Here is a 26,042-nt window from a genome sequence, read left to right as displayed (position 1 = left end):
TTTTGTAAATGTGATTTATGCTTAAAGAAATGAGTAGTTAAGGCCAGCAAAGTGCCTGCCTGTGCCACATTAGAGATGACACTTGTAGGAGAAATCACCATAACTTCAAACTCACAGTTCTTTAATCCCAACAATCAATTTACAACAGTCTATTTTTATCCAGGAAAATTAGTTGAATTGATAACACTAAGTCACTAGTGCCAATTAAATGGAAATGAGTTCCAAATTATCAAGTAAATTTGTTGAAAAGTGTAGAAATGGTATGTTACTGAATGAAGAAAAACAGATATTGGACAGATTCAATAAGATTAAAATCTATGAAGAAAAATAGAGGAGGGAACTTTTTTCTCACTTATAATTTGCTAGATTATTTTTGTTCTTTTTGGGATTTAAAATATATCTAGAAAACATATCCTTTTGTTTTTGTTGTTGTTGCACTTGAAGAAGCGCTCTTCAAGGATGATGTGGAATGGCCCTACTACTGCTCACCTTGTAGAAGAAACAAAGAGAAAAATGCCATTGTCTTGGCATGTGCCTCTAGGTGAAATGCCTTCTACCTTCCTTTGGTGCCAGACCAATAGCATGTGTCGGTTCATTTCTTTGACAGTTAGCAGTGACTCAGGAAATACACTGAAATAGTGCAGAAGGAAACAAATTTCTGTGACAAAAAATAACTTTTCAAAAATTGTTTTGTCTTTTAGACTTCTGGTCTTTCTATTAATGAGCCCTCTTTTGTCTCGACTTGGCCATGGGTTCAGCTGGCGCTGGGCATTCATAATGGTCTGGAGTGAAATGAAAGGGATGCCTAATATAAACATGGCCCTTCTGCTCGCCTACTCTGACCTTTCTCTTGGATCCGAGAGGGAAAAATACCAAGTAAACAAAGCTGTATTTTCCTGTTTGGCTATTTGATAAAATCGTTGCTGCATACTTAAAATATGCTTTTGTGGTGAGGTAGTACAACTTGCAGAGGCATGGAGGAGAGTTACAGCTATGATGGCAAGACTGGGAAAAGGAGGAATGATTGGCAACTCTCCCCTTCCCCATTCTAGCTTAGGACATCCTAAATTCCTTCATACTCCTAAAAGTAGGTTTATTATGATGAAATGAATTAAAATTTGTAAATCATCCAGAATATATATCCAAACAAACTATGCCCTTAATAAATGTCCTCATTTTTATTCAGTCAAATAAAAATTAATTTTAAAATGTAATACTCACTCAAGTGAAGACAAACTCTACCTCTGGTTGGCTCTATTGCCTTCTGTAATAAATTCCTCTATTGCCTATGTTTAGTAACACTAGGAACCATCATATTTTAATTGCCAGGTAAAGTTATCTCTAAGACAGCAACCCCAAACTGTTAACAGAACATACTGGGCATGACTCTCCCTCTGCTGAGTTGCAAGGCAAGAGAATTACAAGGAGCCCTGTAAGATATTTCCTATGCAGGCATCACAGGACAACAGATGATTTCATTACATTATATTTTTTATATAAATGCCAAATGTAAATAGAAGAGTATCAGAGTGATTGTTATGTTTCTTATTAAATAATAATCTAAGAATTAAGCTGCTTTTAAAACTGAGATGATGTATTATCACACAACTTCCTTTTTCTTTTTAGCCTAGTTACACATGCCTTAATTATCATGATCAACACCATCACCATGCATGTTGATCGTTGTGGTGATAAACACGGCACATGCATTTGGGTTCTGAAATTTTCACCTCAGCTGCTATTTTCCATGTGACCCTCAATTTATTTAATTCCACCTTACCCTAAGTGTCAGTGCCCCTCACTTCTTAGGGCACTATTTAGTATATATTAAATGTACAATAAATAGAAGTAATAATGCTGCTGATGGTGAGATGATAATGATTGTTAATAGTTTGAACAAGATTGAGCTCCCAAAACTCATGCTGACATTTAGACCTCAAAGTCTTACAATAGTTAATAGATTAATGTTACTGAATTAAGAATGGAGAATTAATCTAATTATGGCTTCTGGGAAGCAGGCCTGGTGGGAGGTGTTTTGACCAGTGGGTCTTGCCTTTGGAAGGTAGGCATCAAGGGAGGGTTGGTTGCATAACTTGAGCACGCTTCCTCTCTCCCTCTACTTCTTGGCTTGCCATGTGATCATTGCTCTATGTGCTCTGCCATTGCCAACATCAATCAGATGCCAGACTACTGGGGCTGCTCAATCTTAGACTGTGAACATCCAAACTGTACACTGAAATCAAACTTCCTTCCTCCTAAGTCATTCCTCTTAGGTATTTAGTGAAAATACCAAAAGACTGACTAATGTAATGATGAGGATGATGTTATTCCAGGTAGTCCTGCTTTAAAACTTTAGTCAATAAAATTGTTTTGGAAATGTCTTCTCTTTTACTTGAGAAAAACAGTCATATACCCTGCTTGATTTAATTTAGCTGAACTCTATAACTAACTTAGTTATTACAAATAGGCAGTATAGTAGAGAGTTAAAAATACTAACTTCAAAGACATGCTGCCTTTTAAATTGTGTCTATACTACTCAGAAGTAATGTAACTTTGGGTAAGTTACAGTGAGTCAGATGCTTATATGTATAATTGGAGAATTTTGGTTTTGACTTTACAGATTTGTAATGAGATTAAGTAACCCTATTATATTATACTATATGCCCACTTCCTGAACTGCTTTAATTATCTTCAATCTAGAATGCACTAGGGTATACTTTACGAACTTTTAGAAAACCTCAAGCATGTGGAATTCTGGCCCAGGCTATGATGCATAAAGGATATCAAACTCAGTTTCCTTAGTAAAATAGCTATAACAAGCCGGCGCCGTGGCTCAATAGGCTAATCCTCCACCTTGCGGCGCCGGCACACCGGGTTCTAGTCCCGGTTGGGGCGCCGGATTCTGTCCCGGTTGCCCCTCTTCCAGGCCAGCTCTCTGCTATGGCCAGGGAGTGCAGTGGAGGATGGCCCAGGTGCTTGGGCCCTGCACCCCATGGGAGACCAGGAAAAGCACCTGGATCCTGGCTCCTGCCATCGGATCAGCGCGGTGCGCCGGCTGCAGCGGCGGCCATTGGAGGGTGATCCAACGGCAAAGGAAGACCTTTCTCTCTGTCTCTCTCTCTCACTGTCCACTCTGCCTGTCAAAAAAAAAAAAAAAAAAAAAAACACTAAATACTTTGGGATAAATTTATCCATATATGTGTAAGATCTCTACAATGAAAATTATAAAACATTAATGAAAGAAATAGAAGACACACAAAAAAAAGCTATAACAAAGGTGAAAATATATGAAGCAGTGGATTTTTTTTGAAGATTCATTTATTTATCCATTTGAAAAGCACAATTACAGAGATACAGAAGCAGAGAGAGGGAGAGGTCTTCCATCCACTGATTCACACCCCAGACGGCCGCAACAGCTGGAGCTGCACTGATCCGAAGCCAGGAGCCAGAAGTTTCCTCCAGGTCTCCCACGTGGGTGCTGATCCGATGGCAGGAGCCAGGTGCTTATCCTGGTCTCCCATGGGGTGCAGGGGCCCAAGGACTTGGGCCATCTTTTACTGCTTTCCAGGCCATAACAGAGAGCTGGATCAGAAGTGGAGCAGCAGAGACTCGAACCGGCACCCATATGGGATGCAAGCACTACAGGCATCAGCTTTACCTGTTTTGCCACAGCACCAGGCCCACAATGGATTTTGAGTACCAGGAAAGGAATGTTGCACAGTTATAGGTTATATGCTTGAGAAAATAGAAACATAGGAGGTGGCCAGCGCCGTGGCTCACTAGGCTAATCCTCTGCCTTGCGGCGCCGGCACACGGGGTTCTAGTCCCGGTCGGGGAGCCGGATTCTGTCCCGGTTGCCCCTCTTCCAGGCCAGCTCTCTGCTGTGGCCAGGAAGTGCAGTGGAGGATGGCCCAGGTGCTTGGGCCCTGCACCCCATGGGAGACCAGGAGAAGTACCTGGCTCCTGCCATCAGATCAGCACGGTGTGCCGGCCACAGCTGCGGTGGCCATTGGAGGGTGAACCAACGGCAAAGGAAGACCTTTCTCTCTGTCTCTCTCTCTCACTGTCCACTCTGCCTGTCAAAAAAAAAAAAAGAAAAAAAGAAAAAAAAAGAAAAGAAAGAAACATAGGAGGTGAATTCATACTCATTCTGATCTGTCTTCCAAAATCTGGTAGAGAGAAGTGAATATCAGAGTATAATAATCTCGCTGAGTAGAAAAAAATGAAATCAGGGTTTAGGACTACTGAAACAATTTGAATTTATGGGACAGGGTATCATAAATGCAAGAATGTGTAGAAAGAAATTACTATGGGGCTGGTGTTGTGGTACAGCTGATTGAGCATCACATATGAGCCCTGGCTGCTCCACTGCCAATCCAGCTTCCTGCTAACGTGCCTGGGAAATCAGAGGAAGATGGCCTGAGTGCTTGGGCCCCTGCCACCCAAAGGTGGGAGACCTGGATCTAGTTCCAGGCTCCTGACATCTACCAGTCACAGTGCATGAACCTCACCTAACAACATGGGTTAGGTTGTGACCCATGTTGTATATTTACTCCAGATCACTCTGAGATGAGAATGCTGACTGGCATAATATAGTGATCTCCCCGGAAATTAACAGCCTAACACAAAACTTGAAACTCTTTACCAGAAAACAACTTAATAAAAATTCAACAATGTAGCATCCATCATGTACAACCTAAAGTAAAATATGAAGAAGCATGAAATGTGGCCTACTGAGAGATAAAATTATTTAAACCAAACAGACATAGAGAAGACAAATATGTTGGAACCAACAGAGCTATTAAAACATTTTCTAGAATTTAAAGGAAAAATAGACATAAGAAATGAGAACATGGAATACTTTGGTGAAGAAATTCAAACAATTAAAAATTCTAAAAATAAAAGGTATAATGATGGAAATGGAAATTTTTCATGAACTTGATGGCAGACTGGACACTGAAAAAGAAAAAATTCAATTCTATATTCATATATTCTAAACAAGAGCAGGAAGATATGTGAAGCAAAACCAATTTATCATTGGAGAATTTAACACCCCTTCCTATAACTTTTTATAATTGATAGTCTTATCAAAAAGTAGTGTTAAGGGGAGGGTGCTGTGGCAGGTAGAGGTGCCACCTTTGGTTCCAGCATCCCATATGGGCACCAGTACCAGCATCCCATATGGGGTACCAGTTCAAATCCCAGATGTTCTATTTCCAATCCAACCCCCTGCTAATGTGACTGGGAAGGCAACAGAGGATGGCTCAAATACTTGAGTTCCTGCACCCACTTGAGAGCCTGGAAGAGTCTCCTGGCTTCTGGCTCTGGATTGACCCAGCTTTGGCCATTGCAGCTGTTTGGGGGATGAACCAGCAGATGGAAGATCTCTCTCTCTCTCTCTCTCTCTCTCTCTCTCTCCCCCCAACTCACCCTCTCTGTAAACCTCCCCTTCAAATAAATACATAATTTTTTAAATTAGCACTAAAGAATTGGACATTCAGGATGAAAATAAAGAAAGGGAATCTGATGTCTCACAAATTACATGAAAGTTAATCCAAGTGGATCATGGAATTAAACAGAAAATGTGAAATTATAGTTTTTTTAAAAAATTTGGTGTAAAATCTCTGAAACCTAAAGTAAAGCAAATAATTCTTAGATTTGACACCAAAAATACAATCCATAAAAGAAATAAAGAAGTAAATTACACTTCAACAAAATGTAAAAATTTGTCCAATGAGAGACCCCATTAAGCATATGAAAAGATGAACTCCTAGCTGACATCTTATATTTGCAAGACAGATATGTGACAGTGTTTCATCTCTAGACTATATAAAGAATTTTCAGAATCACACAGTAAAAGAAACAATATTTCAAATGGCAGAGAACATGAAGAGACATTTTACTAGAGTGAATACTGATGACAAACATGAAAATAGTGCAAATTAAGACCACAATGAGACATTATCTTTCAGAAATGATAAAATAAAACATAGTGGCAACATCAAATGCTAATGAAGATGCAGAAAAACTGGACCAGTCATATACTGTTGGCAACACTATAAAGACACAGTCACTTGAGAAAAGAGTTTGGCAGTTATTTTTAAAAAATTAAAACTATACATGCAAGTATCAAAATGTCTAACAGTTCCAGAGAAGTGAGAATGACTTTTTATAGTAACTTTATTTACAACAATGAAAAACATTCCAGAAACATTGGAAACTGTTCAAATGTTCTTCACAGGTAAATGTTGAAGTGCACTGTTATATACTTATACCATGGAATACTACTCAGGAATGAAAAGGGCAAAACTATTGATGAGAGCAATAACCTTGCAGAATCTCTACACAGTTATGCTGAGGGAAAAGCTAGTCTCAAATAAAGGAGTACATATTATATGATTCCAATTATAGAATGTTCTTTAGTGACAAAATTATAGAAATGAAGAACTGGAGCCAGTGCTGTGGCATAGCGGGTAAAGCCCTGGCCTGAAGAGCCGGCATCCCATATGGGCACCAGTTAGAGTCCCGGCTACTCTACTTCTGATCCAGCTCTCTGCTATGGCCTGGGAAAGCCATAGAAGATGACCTAAGTCCTTGGGCCCCTGCGCCCGCGTGGGAGACCTGGAGGAAGTTCTTGGCTCCTGGCTTCGGATCGGCTCAGCTCTGGCCGTTGCAGCCATCTGGGGAGTGAGCCAGCGGATGGAAGACTTCTCTCTCTCTGCCTCTCCTCCTTTCTCTGTGTAACTCTGACTTTCACGTAAATAAATAAAATCTTTAAAAAAAAAAAAGAAATGAAGAACTGATTATTGGTTGTTGGTACTCAAAGAGGGATGGTGGCAGGACAGAACTGGATGTGACTACACAAGGGCAGTAGGAAGAATATTTATGATATAGAACGGTCATAACCATGAGAGTGCCAATATCCTGGTTACCATATTCTAGTATTTTGGAAGATATTGCCATCTATGAAGTTAATGATATACAGGATCTCTTTGTGTTATTTATTAAAACTATATATGACTGTACAATTATCTCAAAACAAAATGATCAATCTTTTTTTAAAAAATGAGAGAAAAGAACAAATTACCAGTATCAGCATTAAAGAGAATGTAACTACAAATTATATTTTATCAATAGTAAGTGTAAAACATGCACAATTTTTTGTCAAGAACTTTAACACCTTAGATGAAATGGCTAAAATCATGGGGAAAAAAAGGTCTAACTGACACAGGAACAGAAAATTTAAATAATCCTATATCTGTTAAAGAAATTAGGTATATAAATTAAATATTCACACAGAGAAAACTAAAATCCCAGATAGCTTGACTGATGAGTTCTACCAAACATTTAAAAGATAAATAGCACTATCTCTATACAAATTATTCCACGAAATGGAAAAGGATGGAATACTGCCTTACTTTTTTATGTGGCTGGCTCGGTCTGATACCAAAAGCCAGTAAATATATTATCAGAAAAATAAACTATTGATAAAACATGATGCAAAAATCATTAAATATTTATTCAAGGGCTGGATATGATGGTACAGTTGGTTAAGCTGCCACTTGGGATGCCCATTTCCTATATCCCAGTGCCTGGGTTTGATTTCTGGCTACTCTACTTCTGATCTAGCTTCCTGCTAATGCACCCTGGGAGGCTGCTGGTGATGGTTCTAGTGTGCTTAGGCTCCTGTCAGCCACATAGGAGATGCAGATCGAGTTCTTGGCCCCTGGCTTTGGTGTGTCCCTCCCTCAGTGGTTGCGGCCATTCGGAGAATGAAACCGTGGATGGAAGAGCGATCTCTTTGTCTCTGCACCTGTCAAGTAGAAAAAAATTAATAGTTAATTTTTTAAAAGAATAGTTTAAAAATAATTAGTCAATAAAATCCAAATTTTGGTGTAAAAGATAACACACTATGATCAAGTAGATTTTATCCAACATGCAACATTAATTTCGCATTCAAAAACAAACAGCACAGCTCCGTGCACTACCACAATAAAGGAGAAAATGTACGTCACTCTCAGCAGATGCTGACGAAGCATTTGACAAAATTTATGCCCGTTTATGAATCAGGAAAAGAAAACCTTTCTGTGAAATAGCCTTAATCTGATAGCTGGCATTTTAAAAACATCTTTGATAAACAATATTCGTGCATGTTTACGGGGCACAGTGTGACATTGCAACACATATATGCAATAAATATTGGTCAAATCAGAGTGATTAACATTTCTCTCTCTCTGCCATTACTTTATTATTTAAATTATGTAAAAGATATTTATTTAAAAAAAAAAACAACCTAATGCTCACATGACACATAATAATAAAATACTGAATATTCCCCCCGTAAATCTGGGAAAAAGGCAAATATGTCTGCCTCCCACAGTATTCAATGTCCTACCCAGGGAAACAAGCAGAAAGATACAGAGTTTGCTTTACATGAATACAAATAACTACTAGAACCAGAAAGTGGATTTAGTAAGATCATGAAGCACATATTCAACATACAAAACAAATTGATACCTGTGTGAACCAGAAACAGAAGAGTGAAATAACAGTAGCATCAGAAACATGACAGAGGAATAAAAATAATTAAAATATTACACATGAGTTATCTACGGCTATGTAGTAAATTGCTTCACAATTTAACTGTCTTATTTTTCTAAGATTTATTTATTTGAAAAGCAGGGAAAAGGGAGGGTGGGTGTAGGGAGAGAGAAAGAGAGGGAGAGACAGATATTTTCCATCTGCTTGTTCAATCCAGCTAAGACTGGACCAGGGCAAAGTCAGGAGCCTCCTGGTCTCCTATGTAGGTGGCAGGGGACCAAGTACTAAAGGCAATATCTACTGCCTCCCTAGGCGCACTAGCAGGAAACTGGGTTGGAACAGAGTAGCCAGGACTAGAATCAGCACTCTAATATGCCATGTCAGTGTTGCAAGCAGCCATTTAACCCTTTGTGCCACAATGCCAGCCTCAATGTAGCTGCTCTGAACAGAAACTGATCTCAGATTCTGCAGGTCAGAAATCTGGATGTAGGTTAGCTGGATGCCTGTGGGTCAGTTTCTCCCCTAAACTTCTAGTCAAGCGTTAAATGGGGGAAGCCGACATCACAAGACTCAGCCAGGACTGGAAAACCTGCTTCCAAACACAGATACCTGATTGTTGAGAGGATTCAGCCCTCTGCAGGTAGTAGGACTAAGGGCCAGAACCCTCCTTCTGTGCCTTGTTACTTGAGTCTGCACAGAGGTCAGCTCACAATACGGTAGCTGGCTTCTCTTAGAATGAGCAAAGCAAGAGAGTAAGCCCCCAAGACAGAAGCCCTGGTCCTGATTTCGGTTTGATTTAAAACATGGGTTCAGTATGTGCAATAAGATGGACATCCCAGAGTACTTTTCTTGTACTTGCCTCCAGTTTCCTCCCTTGCCATGAGCATCTTCAACAGGCTACAACCTGACTTAGGCTACATTGCTTAATGTAGAATATGCTATGAGAAATTGTTGAGAACACTCACTTTGTATTTTTTCTTTCAATTCCAGGTGTTATTTCATGGAGTCTTAGTATGCTTAATTACCCTAATTGTTAATAGATTTATTTTGCCAATGGCAGTTAACAAACTAGGTAAGCCCTCCTAATTACTATTCTGAGTGAATACAAAGAATTCTAAGTTTGCTAATGAAGTGCTAGTACAAAAAAAAAAAAAAAAAGAGAGAGAGAGAGAGAATTCATATAAATACAAGGCCTGTTGTCAAACTAAGAGCAAATAGAATCACCATGTAAAGGCATATTAACAGCTTTGTTCAATAAGCTTTTCCTTTTAAAAGATTACTTATTAGCCGGTGCCTCGGCTCAATAGGCTAATCCTCCGCCTTGCAGCGCCAGCACACAGGGTTCTAGTCCCGGTCGGGGCACCGGATTTGTCCCAGTTGCCCCTTTTCCAGGCCAGCTCTCTGCTGTGGCCAGGGAGGGCAGTGGAGGATGGCCCAAGTGCTTGGGCCCTGCACCCCATGGGAGATCAGGAGATGCACCTGGCTCCTGCCATCGGATCAGTGTGGTGCCCTGGCCGCAGCGCGCTGGCCACGGCGGCCATTGGAGGGTGAACCAACGGCAAAGGAAGACCTTTCTCTCTGTCTCTCTCTCTCTCTCTCACTGTCCACTCTGTCTGTTAAAAAAAAAAAAAAAGATTACTTATTCACCTTAGTTCCATATAACTGAAATGGTGATGTAAATTTATCCAATATTAAACAAGATTTTAAGAGCTTCCTTTATGCTAAGCACTATTATAATTGTTTGTGATGCAATCACAGAGATTTTTCCTGAATTGACAGAGCTTACATGGGAGTGAGGAGAAACAGACAGTTAACATGACAATTAAGGTACTATCAGAGAGTCCTATGTGCATCCAAGAAAACAAATTCATCCAAAGTAAAAGAGGGAATATAGCAGGTGCTACAGCAGCTTCCAGAGAAAGCTGGAAACTGGGAAGGCTCAAGGACAGAAAGAAGGTCTGAGGGGTTAGAAATGTAAGAGACTAATACTGGTAATCCCTCCTACATGATTGTGGAAGCTAAGTCCCATAATCTGCTAGCTGAAGGTCTACGAATCAACAAAATCGATAGGGTAAGTCCCAGTCCATGTTCAAAGGCAGAAGACCAGTGTCCCAGCTTACAGACCTTCAGGCAGAGAGAAGCTTCTCTGGCTCAGCCTTCCATTTCGTCAGGCCTCCCGCAGACTGAATGAGGCCGGCCTGCCTTGGGGATGGCAATCCGCTTTAGTCAGTCTACCCAGTGAAATGCTCTTCTCAGGCAGAAACACCCTGGTGGACACGGCCAGAATAATGTTAACCCCAATGCAGATGGCGTGTGGCTTTCAATGGTTCCGCTTGGGATCTTTCAACATGAAGATGGTGCAAAAGTGAAATTCATTCCATGGGAACCGTACTTTCTAATCTTCAGTTTTAATCTTTTCCTGGGCTGGTGACATGCAGTACAATGTTGAGCCCCACCCCCCAGGCAGCCCCAGAATCCAGGAGGAGAAACAACTGACATCCTGCAGAGTGTTGTGTGGTTCAGCCACATTATTCGGTATATTAGGTATCTTCAACCCCTTTTTCCCCTACGGGACTTTCAGTTTAGGATGGGTTTATCAGGACATCATCCCACTGTAACTGGAAGAGCATCTGTGTCCAATTACGTTCTGGCCCAATCAAGTTGACAAAAAATGAACCAAAAAACCCTGATCCTCTGTTTCTTCACCTATCATACTAGGAGAAGGGACTCACAGCAAAAGTTGATCAAGACAAACAAAAAAGGCTTACTACATTCAAAGTGGCCAGACAGGTTTTCCTAGCACAGAGTAAGCAATCAATACATTGTATCTGTTACTATTATTTTATCTCAACTTTTATGAAGACTATTATAATAAAAAAATTTAATTGTTAGCATTCCTATTATACAATTTATGTTGTCTTTTTTTAAAGAAATGATTGATGACAATAAGAATCAAAAAGAGCTTTATAATTTACATCAAAATGGTGATGCTCCCATTAATTTATAAAATGTACTCTTTGTGTCAAAGGTCTTCGTGATGTCACATCAACAAAATATAAATCAGTTTATTATACATTTCAACACTTTCAAGAGCTAACTAAATCTACGGCCTCTGCACTAAAATTTGACAGGGATCTTGCTAATGCTGATTGGAATGTGGTTGAGAAAGCGATTGTACTTCGAAACCCATATGCCGTAAGCAAATAATATCTTTTGCTTATTCCTTCAAAGTAAATATGATTGCCTTTAAGTAAGTATAAATCATCTCATAAATATTAATTCACAACTTTTAATATTTGTACTCAACAGAGAAGTTGTATTAGTAGGTCCTTATTTGTCAGAATAGTAGAGGCTCTTAACTCTGTGATCATGATTGAGCAAAATGGAAGTCTCAACTCTTTTGAGAGTAAAGAAAACCTATGCATTGTAAATTCAAGAGGAAGCAGTTTTTTGGAGCTTTCTTTAAGAGATATCATAAAAACAAGAGTGTGAGGCTTAAAAAATGGTCAGTTTTTGACCAGATCGAGGTTGGCAGTAGCCTTGATTCATTCATTTTTCAGCATTTATTTAGTTCATTATATATGCTAAACATTTGCTAGACCTTAATTGGTTAAAAATAGAACTGAAGGCCAGTCATCAGTTAGCTGTGTGTGCATGAAATGTCACTTTCTGGTTGGGAGATACACTTTAAAATCTTTGTGGTCAAACTGAGTCATGAATGAGTACTCAGCACACCAAACAGTAATGGCGTCCTTAAGAAGAAATAATATGTCCTGGGATCTCAAAGCTGCTGCTGCTTTTCTTTCCCACATCCCACGTCATGTCTGGTTTTCCTTGCAATTTTCTTCTCTATCACACGGTACGAAGGACCAACTTTTAGGAGTGCAAAGGAAAGATCATGAATCTATGAAATAGAGTATCCCCAATCCATCTCATATCCACTATCCAGTGCTTGAAGCTGCAGATAGGGCCAGAGCCAATCCCTGCACCTGAAGAACTACTGCCAGGATTTCTGAATCAAGAAAGTATCACAAATCCGAGAATTTCTCTAGCAGCTCTCAATAGCTGATTGTGGCCTTTTGCTAATCTGTCTGCATCAGAATAATCTGAAAACCTTTCTAAAAATATTGAGCTCCTGGCTCCCATTCTGGAAGCATTTAATACACTACCTAGATAATTCTAATGCAGAATAAGAGTTTGGGCTACAGCTCTAGTGACTGATGTACTTCAGAAATAGGAAGAACAAGCAACTACACTGTTCTCCTTATGAGGCAGACATAAAGAATGCTATAGTCTTATAGACAAGCACTGGCTTTGGACTTGAAAGTCTTGGGTTCACATCCTAGCTTTGTTACTTAATTCATAGCTTTGTGGTCTTAAGGAAATCAATTACTTTCTGTAAGATTCAGGTCTTCTCATCTATAAATTGTCTGTACTCCCATCTTCTTACATGTCCACCCTCTGACTCCCTTAAGTGATTAAAGCAGCAGTTGTCAAACTTCAGCTGAAGTAGAATTGTCAAGTGAGTTTGTAGAAACACAGACTGCTGTCCCCCCACTTCCAGTTCTGATCTAGTTGGTCTGAGAACATGCATCTCTAACAGGTCCCAGGGGCTGCAGTTGCTCGTGGAGGATCATACTTTGAGAACTGCTAGCTTCAAGTCTGATTGAATATAATATGGGATCACCTTTATAAACTTTTCAGAATGCCGTGTAAAAGTAAAACATATGATATAGCTCTTCTCTCTGAACTGATAGTTATTTTACCTTCTACACAACTAAGAAAGTGGAAGGGACATTTTTAAAAACTGATGAGCATCTGAACATTTTTCTAAATCTCACAGATTTTCTATAATATTTTGATTGGTTCTGGTATGAGAATTGCTTGAGGTTTATGCAAAGTTATATGTTATATATGTTAATATATGTCATATGTTAATATCCATGTATTATTTTGAAATTTGTGTTGGATTTAGTTGGAGCATGAGGAAGAAACACTAGAACATCAGAAAGTGAGATGTCCAAGCTGTGACAAGGAAATAGATGAGACCCTTAACCTCGAAGCAATGGAGCTGGCCAACAGACGTCTCTTGTCTGCACAAATAGTTAGTACTATACTACACCATTTTAACATTGCTTGGGGGTATAAAATCATACTGAAAACTTTCTCCTTGCTAAAGAATCCATGAGTATGTTCATTTGCATAATCTATTATTTACAAGCAAAGGGAAGTTTGGCATTGTCTTAGGAATCTGCTTGACAGACAAAGGTGGGAGGAGAGAGAGTGAACATCACCCATTCCAACTTCAGTAAAAGGCATTTTTAGAATGGAGATCTGTGAATTTCACAGACCCAAAGGCAAGAATTACTATTGGGCCCAACCTCTGATATATTAGGCAATCAGTTCCATGACACTTCCCATCTCTAGCTCCATGCCATTTTTTTCAGAGAAGGATACCACCCAATTCTCTCATAACAACAGGTAGAGAATATTGTGCTTCAAACCTTGGGTAAAAATTAGAGAAATTCTGGAGCACAGCAGCCTACAGGATGCTGTGGAAATCAGTTAATAATTTAGTTTCTGTTTGCTAACCAGCTCAGGATGTTCACCATCTACCACAACTCATGCTTTCAAAATGTTCAATATTGGGTCTTAGTGCATATGGAGCTGTCATAAATTTTTCAGCTATTCTATCCATCCAATATTCCAAGCATTCTATTTGCTCAATCTAACTCTGGAAACAGGAGATAGGAAGGGATGATGGTTCTCTTTAGCAGTTGTCCTGGCAGACAAGTTGAGCCACCAAAACAATCTTGGTTTTTTAAAATTTATATATTTATTTGATACTCAGTTATAGGGAGAAAAAGGAAGAGACAGAGAGAGGAGAGAGATCTTCCATCCACTGGTTCACTCCTCAAATAACAGCAACTACCATGGCTGGGCCAGGCCAAACCCAAGAGCTTCACCTGGATCTCCCACATGGGTACAGGGGCCCAAGCACTTGGGGCATCTTCCACTACCTTCCCTGGCACATTAGCATGGAGCTGGATCAGGAGCGGAGCAGCCATGACATGAACCAGTGCCCATCTGGGATGCTGGTTCTGCAGATGGCAGATTAATCCACTGCAACACAGCATGGGACCCCAAAGCAGCTTTTTCAAGGGGCCAGATAACCTCTTTAAGCAGCTGAGGCACTGCCATGCAGGATGAAGCTTATGGCCACATGATACTTTGTTCAACCATCAGAATTCCTACCTCTCTCACCAAATTAGGTGTTGCCACCTGCAGGGCAATGATTGCCTCACATAGGCTAATTTAACACAGGGGAAAATACTCCCTTTCTACCTCTGTCAGTCTTCTAAATCTGAAACTCCAGAAGCAAAGAGTCTGGAGATACATGGTCAAAAGCCAGTCATCAGGGTTCCCCTCTGAAGCCAAGACCAGGATGCAGACTATGTGAAAACACTAAGCCAGCAGGAATGAGCCGGGGGGAAAAGTCAGTCAAAAGGGAACACTGGAACAGGAGAGACAAATACTGCAATCAGAATTTCAAAGTAGAAGAGCATCAGAAACCACAGAGAGCTATGCTAGGATAACCCTGGATGATTATGAACACTCAAGTATTGCTTCTTTAAGCTGCAACCTTTGCTCCCTTGGACTAGGAAACTAGAAAGGGGAAGTTTGTAGAAATTGGTCTGTAGCTGTGAAAACATGCAACAGAATAGTGAAAAGCAAAGCTGTCTGCTATATAATATAGGAAATATAAATCACAGTTCTTTATTTCTGTAGAAGTCCCAAAATAAAAAAACTTCCGATGAGATAGAAAATGAAAGCCAAATTCATTCTGCTTCACCTTGAATTGACCAACTTCACTGTGTCCTCCTTTTTACATACATGTAAAAAAATGTATTTACTCATTTATTTGAAAGGCAGAGAGAGAATTTTCCATCCATTGGTTCACTCTCCAAATGACCACAACAGCCAGGAATGAATGGGCCAGGCTGAAGTCACGAGCCAGTAACTTCATCCAGGTCTCTATTTGGTGACAGGAAGTCAAGTATGTGAGCCATCAATTGCTGCTTCCCAGGAGAATTAGCAGGGCACGTGATTCAAAGCAGAGCAGCCAGGACTGGAACTGGCAACCTGTTATGGAAAGCTGGCATCCCAAGTGGCTGTTTAAGCCACTGTTCCACAACACTCACCCACACTGTGTCCTCCCTTTGTCCTACTACTCAGATTTGTGCAGACATACATTCTGATAATAATTCTGCTCTCCATGTCGGTAATGTACTTTCTAACCAAATTTTGTAATAACCATTCTAGTTGGAATTGGAATGCAAGAATCTCCAACTGCGATCACAACCCCATTCCATATTGCCAGTGCTATACAGTTTGTGTGTGTGCACACACACACAATATTGTGGGGAGCAAACCGGACTAGACTGAGTTACTGGAATTAAGACTTATTCTATGCATCTGCTCTCCCACAATATGGCGCTGGGAGAGGAGAAAACAGCTTCTACACAGCTGCCTCCAGTTCAACCAATAAACTGTAGGACCTACTCCTGATTAGAGGAGAGCAGCGTACTCGGCGTGTGGGCAGCCGAGTTAGGATTGGTGGAGGAGGACTATAAAGGAGGAGAGAGACGGCATTCACCAGGAACATCTAAGGGGAACATCTAGCTGAAGGAACACCTGTGCAGCCCCCGAGAAGAGCCGGCCGGCGGTGTGCCGCTCCCCTGCGGAAGTGGGGAATGTGGCCGGGGGAACTGCCCTTCCACGGAGGTGGAAGGGATAGTAGCCAACCCGGGAAGAACCAGCAGCAAACCCGGGGAGGGCTGAGCAGACGAAAGAACAGCGCAGGGTCCTTTGTCGTTCCTCCACGAAGACGGGGAGCGACATAATGGTGCCGTGACTCGGATATGAAGCCTAGGCAGGGCTTAGTGTCGTTCCTCCACGAAGAGGGGGAGTGACATAATGGTGCCGTGACTCGGATAGGAAACTTAGGAGGGAAGAAATGACTCGGATAGGAAACCTAGAACGGATAGGAAACTTAGGAGGGAAGAAATGACTCGGATAGGAAACCTAGAACGGATATGAAACTTAGGAGGGAAGAAACGGGAAGAACTAGGGAAAATATCGGAGAGAGAGACTAGCAAACAGCCTAGGGAAAAGCCGGACGAAAAGGGTGCCGGAAGAAGCTATTGAAAGCCTAGGCATAGACTCAGATACGGACTACGGGGGGAAGCTGGGAGAAATCTCTAAGGTCGAAAGCGAAAGTGAAAGCTAGAACAAACAGACTCGGACGCGGACTGTGGGGAGAAGCCAGGAGAAATGAGGGAGGAATATTGTTGGAAGAAAACTTAGGGAAACATACCGGGTAGAGAAAACTGTTAGGGAAATTGAAGCCGTGGGGGGCAGGCCAAGGCGGACACGAAAGCCACTTTGGGATTCTCAAGTTAGCCCGGGAATAGGGGGCGAAAAGTTGAAACCAGAAGCTGAAACGTGAGCCTGGTTGGGATCCGTCTGATTAGCCCGGGGAGCAAAGGACGGGAAGCCAAACCGTGGGGCGGAGACGTATGCTGGGTTGAATTCGCCAGGCTAGCCCGGGGAACTTAGATTGAATGCTAGTGGCGGACACGTAAGCTACGCTGTGTTAGAATGCTGGGAGATAGAAGTAAAATGGGAGAAATAGGAATGCCCGGAGATAGAGAAATAGAGAAATAGAAAGGCCTCCCCTCAACATGGCAACGAGAAAGTTTGGATTCGGTCTGCCTGATTAAGTGAGGCGATGAGCACGATGAGCACCTGCGGGCAGCTAGCAGCTTATGCGCCGCAGGTCACCGAAGACAGGCACGAATTAACATCAGTAAGGCCTCCCCACAAAAAGGCAATGAGAAGGCTTGGATTCGGTTTGCCTGATTGCTAGGTTTTGTAAGCCCCTGCAGGCAGAGCAAAGCATGCGCTGCAGGGCACCGAACACAGGCACGCATCAGCGCCTAAAAACCTCCTCACAACATGGCGAAGAGAGGACCCGGATTCGGTTTGCCTGATTGATAGGACTTGTAAGAGCCTGTGGCAACTCTAGCAAGTAGAGCAGAGTGTGTGCCGCGGGACACCGAAGACAGGCGCGTATCAACGCCAAAAATAAAAAGAAAGGGGGATCTGTGGGGAGCAAACCAGACTAGACTGAGTTACTGGAATTAAGACTTATTCTATGCATCTGCTCTCCCACAATATGGCGCTGGGAGAGGAGAAAACAGCTTCTACACAGCTGCCTCCAGTTCAACCAATAAACTGTAGGACCTACTCCTGATTAGAGGAGAGCAGCGTACTCGGCGTGTGGGCAGCCGAGTTAGGATTGGCGGAGGAGGACTATAAAGGAGGAGAGAGACGGCATTCACCAGGAACATCTAAGGGGAACATCTAGCTGAAGGAACACCTGTGCAGCCCCCGAGAAGAGCCGGCCGGCGGTGTGCCGCTCCCCTGCGGAAGTGGGGAATGTGGCCGGGGGAACTGCCCTTCCACGGAGGTGGAAGGGATAGTAGCCAACCCGGGAAGAACCAGCAGCAAACCCGGGGAGGGCTGAGCAGACGAAAGAACAGCGCAGGATCCTTTGTCGTTCCTCCACGAAGACGGGGAGCGACATAATGGTGCCGTGACTCGGATATGAAGCCTAGGCAGGGCTTAGTGTCGTTCCTCCACGAAGAGGGGGAGCGACACAATATTTTTTCAGTCTTAAAAAAATTACATGTCTTTTTGCTTACTGACCCTTTTTGTATTCTGAGTTACTAAACTTTACTTTTTAATAGAGCTTATTTCCTTCCTAGGCAAATCTAGAAAACCTAGCTAATATCCTTAAAGTTAAAGACCTATGATTTACTAGTCTGTATATCTATCTATCTATCTATCTATCTATCTATCTATCTATTTGAGAGATAGAATTACAGACAGAGGGAGGGAGAGAAAAAAAGAAAATTCTTCCATCCGCTGGTTCACTCCCCAAATGGTTGCAATGGCTGGAGCTGTGCTGATCCGAAGCCAGGAGCCAGGAGCCAGGAGCGTCTTCTGGGTCTCCCACATGGGTGCAGGGACCCAAGCACTCAGACCGTCTTCTACTGCTTTTCCAGGCCACAGCAGAGAGCTGGATCAGAAAGAGCAGCAGCTGAGACATGAACTGGTACCCATAAGGGATGCTGTTGCCACAGGCTGAGGCTTAGCCTACTGCACCACAGCATTAGCTCCAAGTCTGTGTATCCTGAGCAAATAGCACAGAATATCATAGGCTCTCAATTAATGGTTGTTCAATTAATTAATCTCTTTGGGCTGTGTGATGTTTATTATAAGAAATAATCATGGGTAAATTTTTGCATCTCTTCTCTTCTTTTAACTTCTCTCTCTTCTTTTCTTTCTTTTCTTTGCTTTCCTTTACTTTTCTTTCTTTTCCTTTCCTGTTCTCTTTCCTTTTCTTTCCTTCCTTCTTTTTGATTAAGATCTATATTATCCTTAGTTTCTGTCCAGTAAACCAACTTGAAAAGTATCTCAAGTTTCTTAAAATATTATAAACATAGATAATTCTCTCTGAATCTGTAAATTTTTAGCTAAAAATGCTAACTGTAGACTCACTTTTAAGGTAGACTTTTTTTTCAACTTCTCTAAATATTGCTATTGTTCAGTTTTTTAAAAATAAAAAGAATAAAAATAGTTTACTAGACCTTGTATCAGTGGTTGAGGATATAAAGATGAATTTATTTCAATATTTTGAACACTTTTATGTTCCTCTTTTAACTTTTAAATCATATTTACAAAATTGTTTTTCCAACAATTATGCTTATTAGCTATTCTTATAAACAATCATTTTCTTATAGTTTCCTTTTTTAAATATTACATTCTTCAACAGGCTATCATTATTTTATTATTTTTACTAATTATTTCTGGCAGCTTTGTTAGTGGAAAATATTTCTCAAATCTACTTTCTAATAATGTTATACTTTGTGCCTGTAGCCAAATGTATAGAAAAAGTGATTGATTATTGAATGTTTAAAGTATTTCAAATCTAAAAATATGAGAGTACAGCTATGATACACTCATATAAAAACAACAGAGTAATGAAATTCATAAATTAATATTTGTGAAATTAAATACAGCTTCTTTTCCTGCTTGGATGCTAGCAGAATTATTTCTATTTGCTCATAACATAAAATTCTGATGGGATTATGTCTTCTAATCACTTTCAAATTTGTAAATTTATTTCAATAAAACATAATATTCAAGAACTAGCAAAACAAATGAAGGATATTCTATTTCAAATCTTGCTTTCATTGTTAATAGTACATACAACTCAGAACTCATCTGTAAAACAGAAAAATTATGCTGACTGGATGATCTCTTAGATTCCTTCCACTTGTGATATTCTACATTTTCTGCACCATATATTCTATGCACCATTTTGGTTTCTTACCTCCAAACTTTGGTTTCTTTTATTATATCTTTGACTGTTGATTTTGTGCCTTTGTGCAATGCTGTGCTTAATATGGAAATCCAATTTTCCAAAGTAGAATGGATCTCTCGTCCCACTTTTTATCTTTGCAGTCCTTTTTATGACATATTTTCATGTTTATCTTGTTTGTTGTTCGGTTTCTGCAGTCTCAATTCTAATGTTCCCAATAGTAATATAAATTGGTCTTTTACAGTTTTCAGAGCTTCAAAAGCTTCCCTGTAAGTCTCAGCCGGTTCTTGCCGAGATGGTATTTACTGTACGTTGGAAAAGAAAGCACAGCGTGGCAAGATGGTGGTGCAGAAGCACCATGTGGGAGGAGGGGAACAAGCCTTAAATGCAGAGATATCTGGGTTTCTAATATGATCTTGGGAAAACTCAATTCTAGGAGCCTCAGCTTTCTCATATATAGAACAGAGATCAGAACATGATTTTTCATAATGCAATAATAATGTTAAACAAAAACATGTAGACTAGTTAATCTAATAGTATAGCAGAGAGCTCCTGAATAAAAATTGTCTTTAGAAGTCAGTCATTTCCTAAATTCTTCTTTTATTTTGGTGGGAGTTATCATTCAACAACTTATATTTTTAGTATCTTAGCCACCAGAGCACCAGGGAGACAGGATTTTTCTAGTATCTTAACTATTTTATATTGCTAAGCTTTCTTGAGCTCCATGTTATTTTCAGTTTCTTCTTTTTCTGTCAACTACAATTTTTAGGATTGAAGACACAAAATTTTAATCTTATATGATTTTTAAGGATTTTGGTGATGTTTAAGGAAACAGATGCTATTTTATTGAATTCCTGTTGTCATGGACAATAGCTTTTTGATGCTATAATCCCCAAATGTAGTTGCTTTCTCTTCCTAGTATCCTTCAAGAACAAAACAGTGCTTTAATATCCATAAATGATGTTTCAGAGAGAATGCCTGCTATGGAGCTCAGGGATCTTGGGTTATACCAGACATTTCAGTTTAGGAAGTTGGTATATACAGTGATCTCAACAGTGTGCAGCACATTTAGGCAGAGACAGTGTCAGGTGGTGCTTTCCACAGCAGGAATTACAGTCCCTGAAGCTGAATAAGCTCCCAATATTTGAACTGAATGAAGGAGTAGCTGTGTTCTGTACAATAATAGTAGTCCCTTAAATCTTTAGAAAAGACTGCAGACAACAGTGTTCTGTTGTGACAGCATGTGTAAAAGTGAAACTAAATAAAGACATAAGCCAAGATCTTTCATCTTAAGATTTCTCAGTCCCTCTAATATTCTAATTTTGGAGGTAGACATTTGATTCAACAATTAAGTTGCCACATGGGACACCCATGTCCCATATCAGAGTGCCTTGTTCACGTCCTGGATTCTCTGCTTCCGGTTTCCTGCTAGTGCACAGCTTGGGAGGCAACAGGTGATGGCTCAAGTACATGAGGCCCTGCCATCCACATGGGAGACCCAGATGGAATCCTGGCTTCTGGCTTCGCCCTGGCTCAACCCTGGCTATGGTGAGCATTTGGGAAACCAGCAGATAGAAGATCTGTAGCTGTTTCTCTCTCTCTCTCTCTCTCTCTCTGCCTTTCAAATAAGATGAAAATAAATAAAAATTTTAAAACTATATATCCTATTACGCATTATGAACTTTTAAGCTGGGGATGTAGCTCGCAGCAATTCCTGGCCTTATTTGTCACAGAACTCCATTTTACTTTGTGGAAACCTAATTAACGTCTAGGAGAACCCTAGTCCCTTCAGAACAAGTTGGGTTCTACCCAAAGCCCAGAGGTACCTTCTATACTGATTGAAGATTCTTTTTTAAAGAAACTAGATTATTTGGGGATTTTTTACCCCTTTCTCACAGATTATATTCTCATAAAAGCGGTAATAAGTTATTGCTGTTATCCATGCTCTGTAATGATCTGAACCAACATTTCTTTCAGGCAAGCTACCAGAGACAGTACAGGAATGAGATTCTGTCTCAGAGTGCAGTCCAGGTGCTGGTAGGTGCAGCAGGAAGCTTTGGTGAAAAGAAGGGAGAGTAAGTATGTTGGAAAGAGAGGGCTTTTATCCCAAACCACTGCATTTAGGAAGCTATGCAAGTGAGTTTTCATGCTTTTAGTAACTTGGGTTCATCTGGTATTATACGTGCAAGCCACTGCTTGCTCTGAACTCCACACTCAGGCCAGAACACCTGTCTTCAGTTCCCCAGATGTGCCGTATTATTTCACGCCTCTGTGCACTTGAACTAGCAGCTGCTTCTAACCAAAACGCTCTTCCCTTTCTTTCTTTACCCCCTCCAAAAGCTAGACTGTGGTGGATTAGTCTTCCCATTTAGACTACTGGGACACCTGACTAACGGCAAAGTCTTCCTTAATCCCTCTACACATGATTTCAAGACATACTACAGGGCAGTTATAATCAAAACAGCCTGGTACTGGTACAAAAACAGATGGATAGACCAATAAAACAGAATAGAAACACCAGAAATAAATCCAAACATCTACAACCAACTTGTATTTTATCAAGGAGCTAAAACCAATCCCTGGAACAGGGACAGTCTCTTCAACAAATGGTGATCTCACAGAGCTTTAGGATCTGTTGGAATCTCTGAAATTATCAGGAATCTGTGAAGTCATTAGCTTCAGCATTAATCTCTTCAATGAGATTTAATCATTCCCCAAACCTACATTAGGTGCCCCTCTTTGTGGGTCCAGAATGCTATCATCTTAATTATTATCTGTTGCAACATGTGTTACAGTTTACTGCAATTGCTATTTCTTGCCTTATCCCACTAGTTGGCTGGAGCCTTGAGGCAGTGATCAGTATTTTCTTATGGTTTATCCCAAGCACAGTAGGTCTTCAGTAATTATTTTTTAAATTATGAATGAATCAAGTCATAGATCCATTGAAGATTTTCCATGTAAATAGCATATTGAATCATGAAGAATTAAATTACTGCATTTTCAATTTTTGATTAATATCTCTACAGCACAGAGACTTAGAAATTTCAGAGTCAAAACATTAAAATCAATAGGAAAGACACGGTCCATCTTGAATTTAAGTCTCCATGACTCCTTCATTAAACCACATTATAAGCTGAACCTACCCTCCTTCTGATGAAGACAATGAAAGTATTTGACCAACATCAGGCAAATTCCCCATAAAACCAAGGGGATTCACCAAACAGGATCATAGCACAGACTGAACAGTCTCAGTGCAGAAGCCAACAGAAACCTGTAGCCACCTTTTAGGTCCTTTGGGTAATTTATGACCGTTGACTTCTACAATCTACAATTTTGACTTTTTTGTAGTCCTTTTAGCCCGACTACTTGCCCTAAAGGTGAAAGAAGAGAAGTGGGAAGATGTGTGAGATGGACTGGATGTGTTATATATACTTTCTCATTTAACTATCCCAGCCTGACATAGATGAACAAGCATGTTACTGAGGTGATCTATTTATTGTGCTGCCAGAGAATGGAAGCTCCAACATGAAAACCCAGATGAAACCGAACCCTAAATATTTGAATCATGATATACTTTCTCTCCCTAAACCTAGAACGGTCACACTATTTTGAGCCATGTATCTCCAATTTCTTATACGCTCTTTATAATGAGTGGGCTCTACAAGCTTATTTTATGATTATATATATACTAGTTCTAACTTCATGACTTGGAACTCTGCCCATGAAAATGTCTCATTCACAGTCACCGCTGTACAAAATGGTCATTTTGCTTTCTGACAATACTGCATTGTTTACCCATTTTGAAAACAAGTCCAAATGCTGTTCTTTCTTTTAGATATATGAATCTTGGGACAATAAAGGTTTATTCTGAAAGTAAAAAATTCCTTACCTTTTTAAGAAAATTACTGCTCAACTGGGTATATAATACTAAAAAAGACAAAGGAGTCCCATCAAGGTAAGTGCTTATAAATGTTACAAGAAATGCTTTTACATTTATTTGAAATTCTCTATTTATTTTTATTTTTTTAACTTTTATTTAATGAATATAAATTTCCAAAGTACAGCTTATGGATTATAATGGCTTCCCCCCCATAACGTCCCTCCCACCTGCAACCCTCCCCTTTCCCACTCCCCCTCCCCTTCCATTCACATCAAGATTCATTTTCGATTCTCTTTATATACAGAAGATCAGTTTAGCATACATTAAGTAAAGATTTCAACAGTTTGCTCCCACACAGAAACATAAAGTGAAAAATACTGTTTGAGTGCTAGTTGTAGCATTAACTCTCAATGTACAGCACACTAAGGACAAAGATCCTACATGAGGAGTAAGTGCACAGTGACTCCTGTTGTTGACTTAACAAATTGACACTCTTGTTTATGGCATCTCTATTTATTTTTAAATCATATCCAGAAATACTCTGCAAAGTATTTTGAAGTAGTATACAAATCACTAAATTTGGTAGTATACTAAATTACTTACATACATACAGAAATATACTTGAAAAGAGATAAGATGATGTTCTCTCTTCTTTAACTGATGTAAATTTCACCTAAAATTAACCATAGCCATTTTAAAGTGTACAGTTCAATGTTATAGTCAATGTTATTTTGTACATTCATAATGTTGAACAGCAATCAGTTCCCAAAATTTCTTACAAATAGAATCATCAATATTTAGCCTTGCATTTCTGTCTTCTTTCATTTATCATAATGTTTTCTTAATTTCATTTTTCATAGTTCATTTCTAATGTATAAGGATACAACTGATTATATATTGCTATTCTATCTTGAAAGATTATTGATTTAGCTTTTTAATTCTAGCAGTTCTTTTGTGGCTTCTCTAGGATCTTCTATATATACAGTCATGTCATCTGTGAATAGAGACAATTTTTATTTCTTTCGTTTCAATTTGAATTCCTTTTCTTAGATTCAAGGGCAAGGAATTCATTTGCTTCAAGAGAAGTCTCAAAGAACTTACAGCCATCTTTAATCTACCACACTCAAATATCAAAATAATATTTTTGTATTAATTATAAACCTTTAACAATGACTTAAGCTACAATTTTTCTGAGCAGTATTTCTATTGATAATAACTTAGAAGGGAATTTGAGAAACTAGTATTGGCAGTCCATGTATCCATAGGTTATCTTTCAAATATTATCCTAGAGTAAGCAATTTTATAGATTCTGGAGTCAGATGACTTGGTTTAGAATCCCAGGCTCCATCACTCGTTAGCTGAATAAGTTTTTAAGGTCTGAGTTTCTTCATTTGAAAAATGAACACAATCATGTTGACATTTCTGGAGAATAGCAGATATTTGTAAAGGATCTAGTAAGGTAAATGACACATAGTAGGTACTAGGATATTCTAATTGAGTTACCTTCTGCTTATCTAATGAGATTATTGTAAAGACTGCATAAACAGTATGTATAGAAAAACAGAGGGACAAGAACTAAGTAAACAGCTAACAAAAGTTAGCATTTATTACTAAGTGCTAAGTAGCATCTATTCAAAATTGAGTCCCATAGCCAATGGATGAAACTACTATTAAAGATCAACAAACACAGAAGAAAATGCATAGCCATGAAAGAGAATCAGCAGAACCATCTGCAGTTTTATGTCTCTAATACTTCAGTTATTAGAGTTATTCAATATGTACTATAAGAATAGTATTACTAAGATGTAAGACTTTATAAACAATGGAATCACAAACATGGTAAGTCCAATCACCGGAAGAAACTGAATAGAAAAGTAGAATACATATTAATTATAATTGGAATTAATTCAACTTGTTAAAAATCAAATAATAAAATCACTATACCATTTATAATTTGAAGGGCTGTAGCTACAGCTGTGCAAAGGAAATTAAATGCAGAGCATTGACAATGCTTCTGATAGAAAAAGATTGAGTCTGTGACACAGGAAGTAGCAACATTAAGCAAGTGGACAGACCTGAAGGTCTTAAATCCTCAGATTCTCACAGGTGCTGTGGCCTGTCAGAAGCAACCTCCTCTCCCCACTAGAGAAGAGTAGCCTCATATCTTTTCCA

The 26,042-nt window shown here is 39.7% G+C and overlaps 1 protein-coding gene across 1 annotated transcript in view; it reads left to right on the top strand.

Moving 5' to 3' along the window:
• Positions 1-26,042, top strand: part of SLC9C1 (solute carrier family 9 member C1) — a 90,060-nt gene that overhangs the window by 29,717 nt on the left and 34,301 nt on the right. The window contains exons 9-14 of the mRNA XM_008266956.5: positions 702-876; positions 9,532-9,613; positions 11,570-11,736; positions 13,517-13,645; positions 21,968-22,065; positions 23,826-23,945. Of these exons, the coding sequence (XP_008265178.3) occupies positions 702-876; positions 9,532-9,613; positions 11,570-11,736; positions 13,517-13,645; positions 21,968-22,065; positions 23,826-23,945 (771 nt within the window). The remainder of the gene's footprint in view (positions 1-701; positions 877-9,531; positions 9,614-11,569; positions 11,737-13,516; positions 13,646-21,967; positions 22,066-23,825; positions 23,946-26,042) is intronic.

The sequence above is a fragment of the Oryctolagus cuniculus genome, chromosome 4, assembly GCF_051225735.1.
Source record: "Oryctolagus cuniculus isolate XC-2025 breed Fujian yellow rabbit chromosome 4, ASM5122573v1, whole genome shotgun sequence".
Lineage (NCBI taxonomy): Eukaryota > Metazoa > Chordata > Mammalia > Lagomorpha > Leporidae > Oryctolagus > Oryctolagus cuniculus.
The sequence above is the reverse complement of the archived record's forward strand: the minus strand, read 5'-3'. Positions and strand labels throughout refer to the sequence as shown.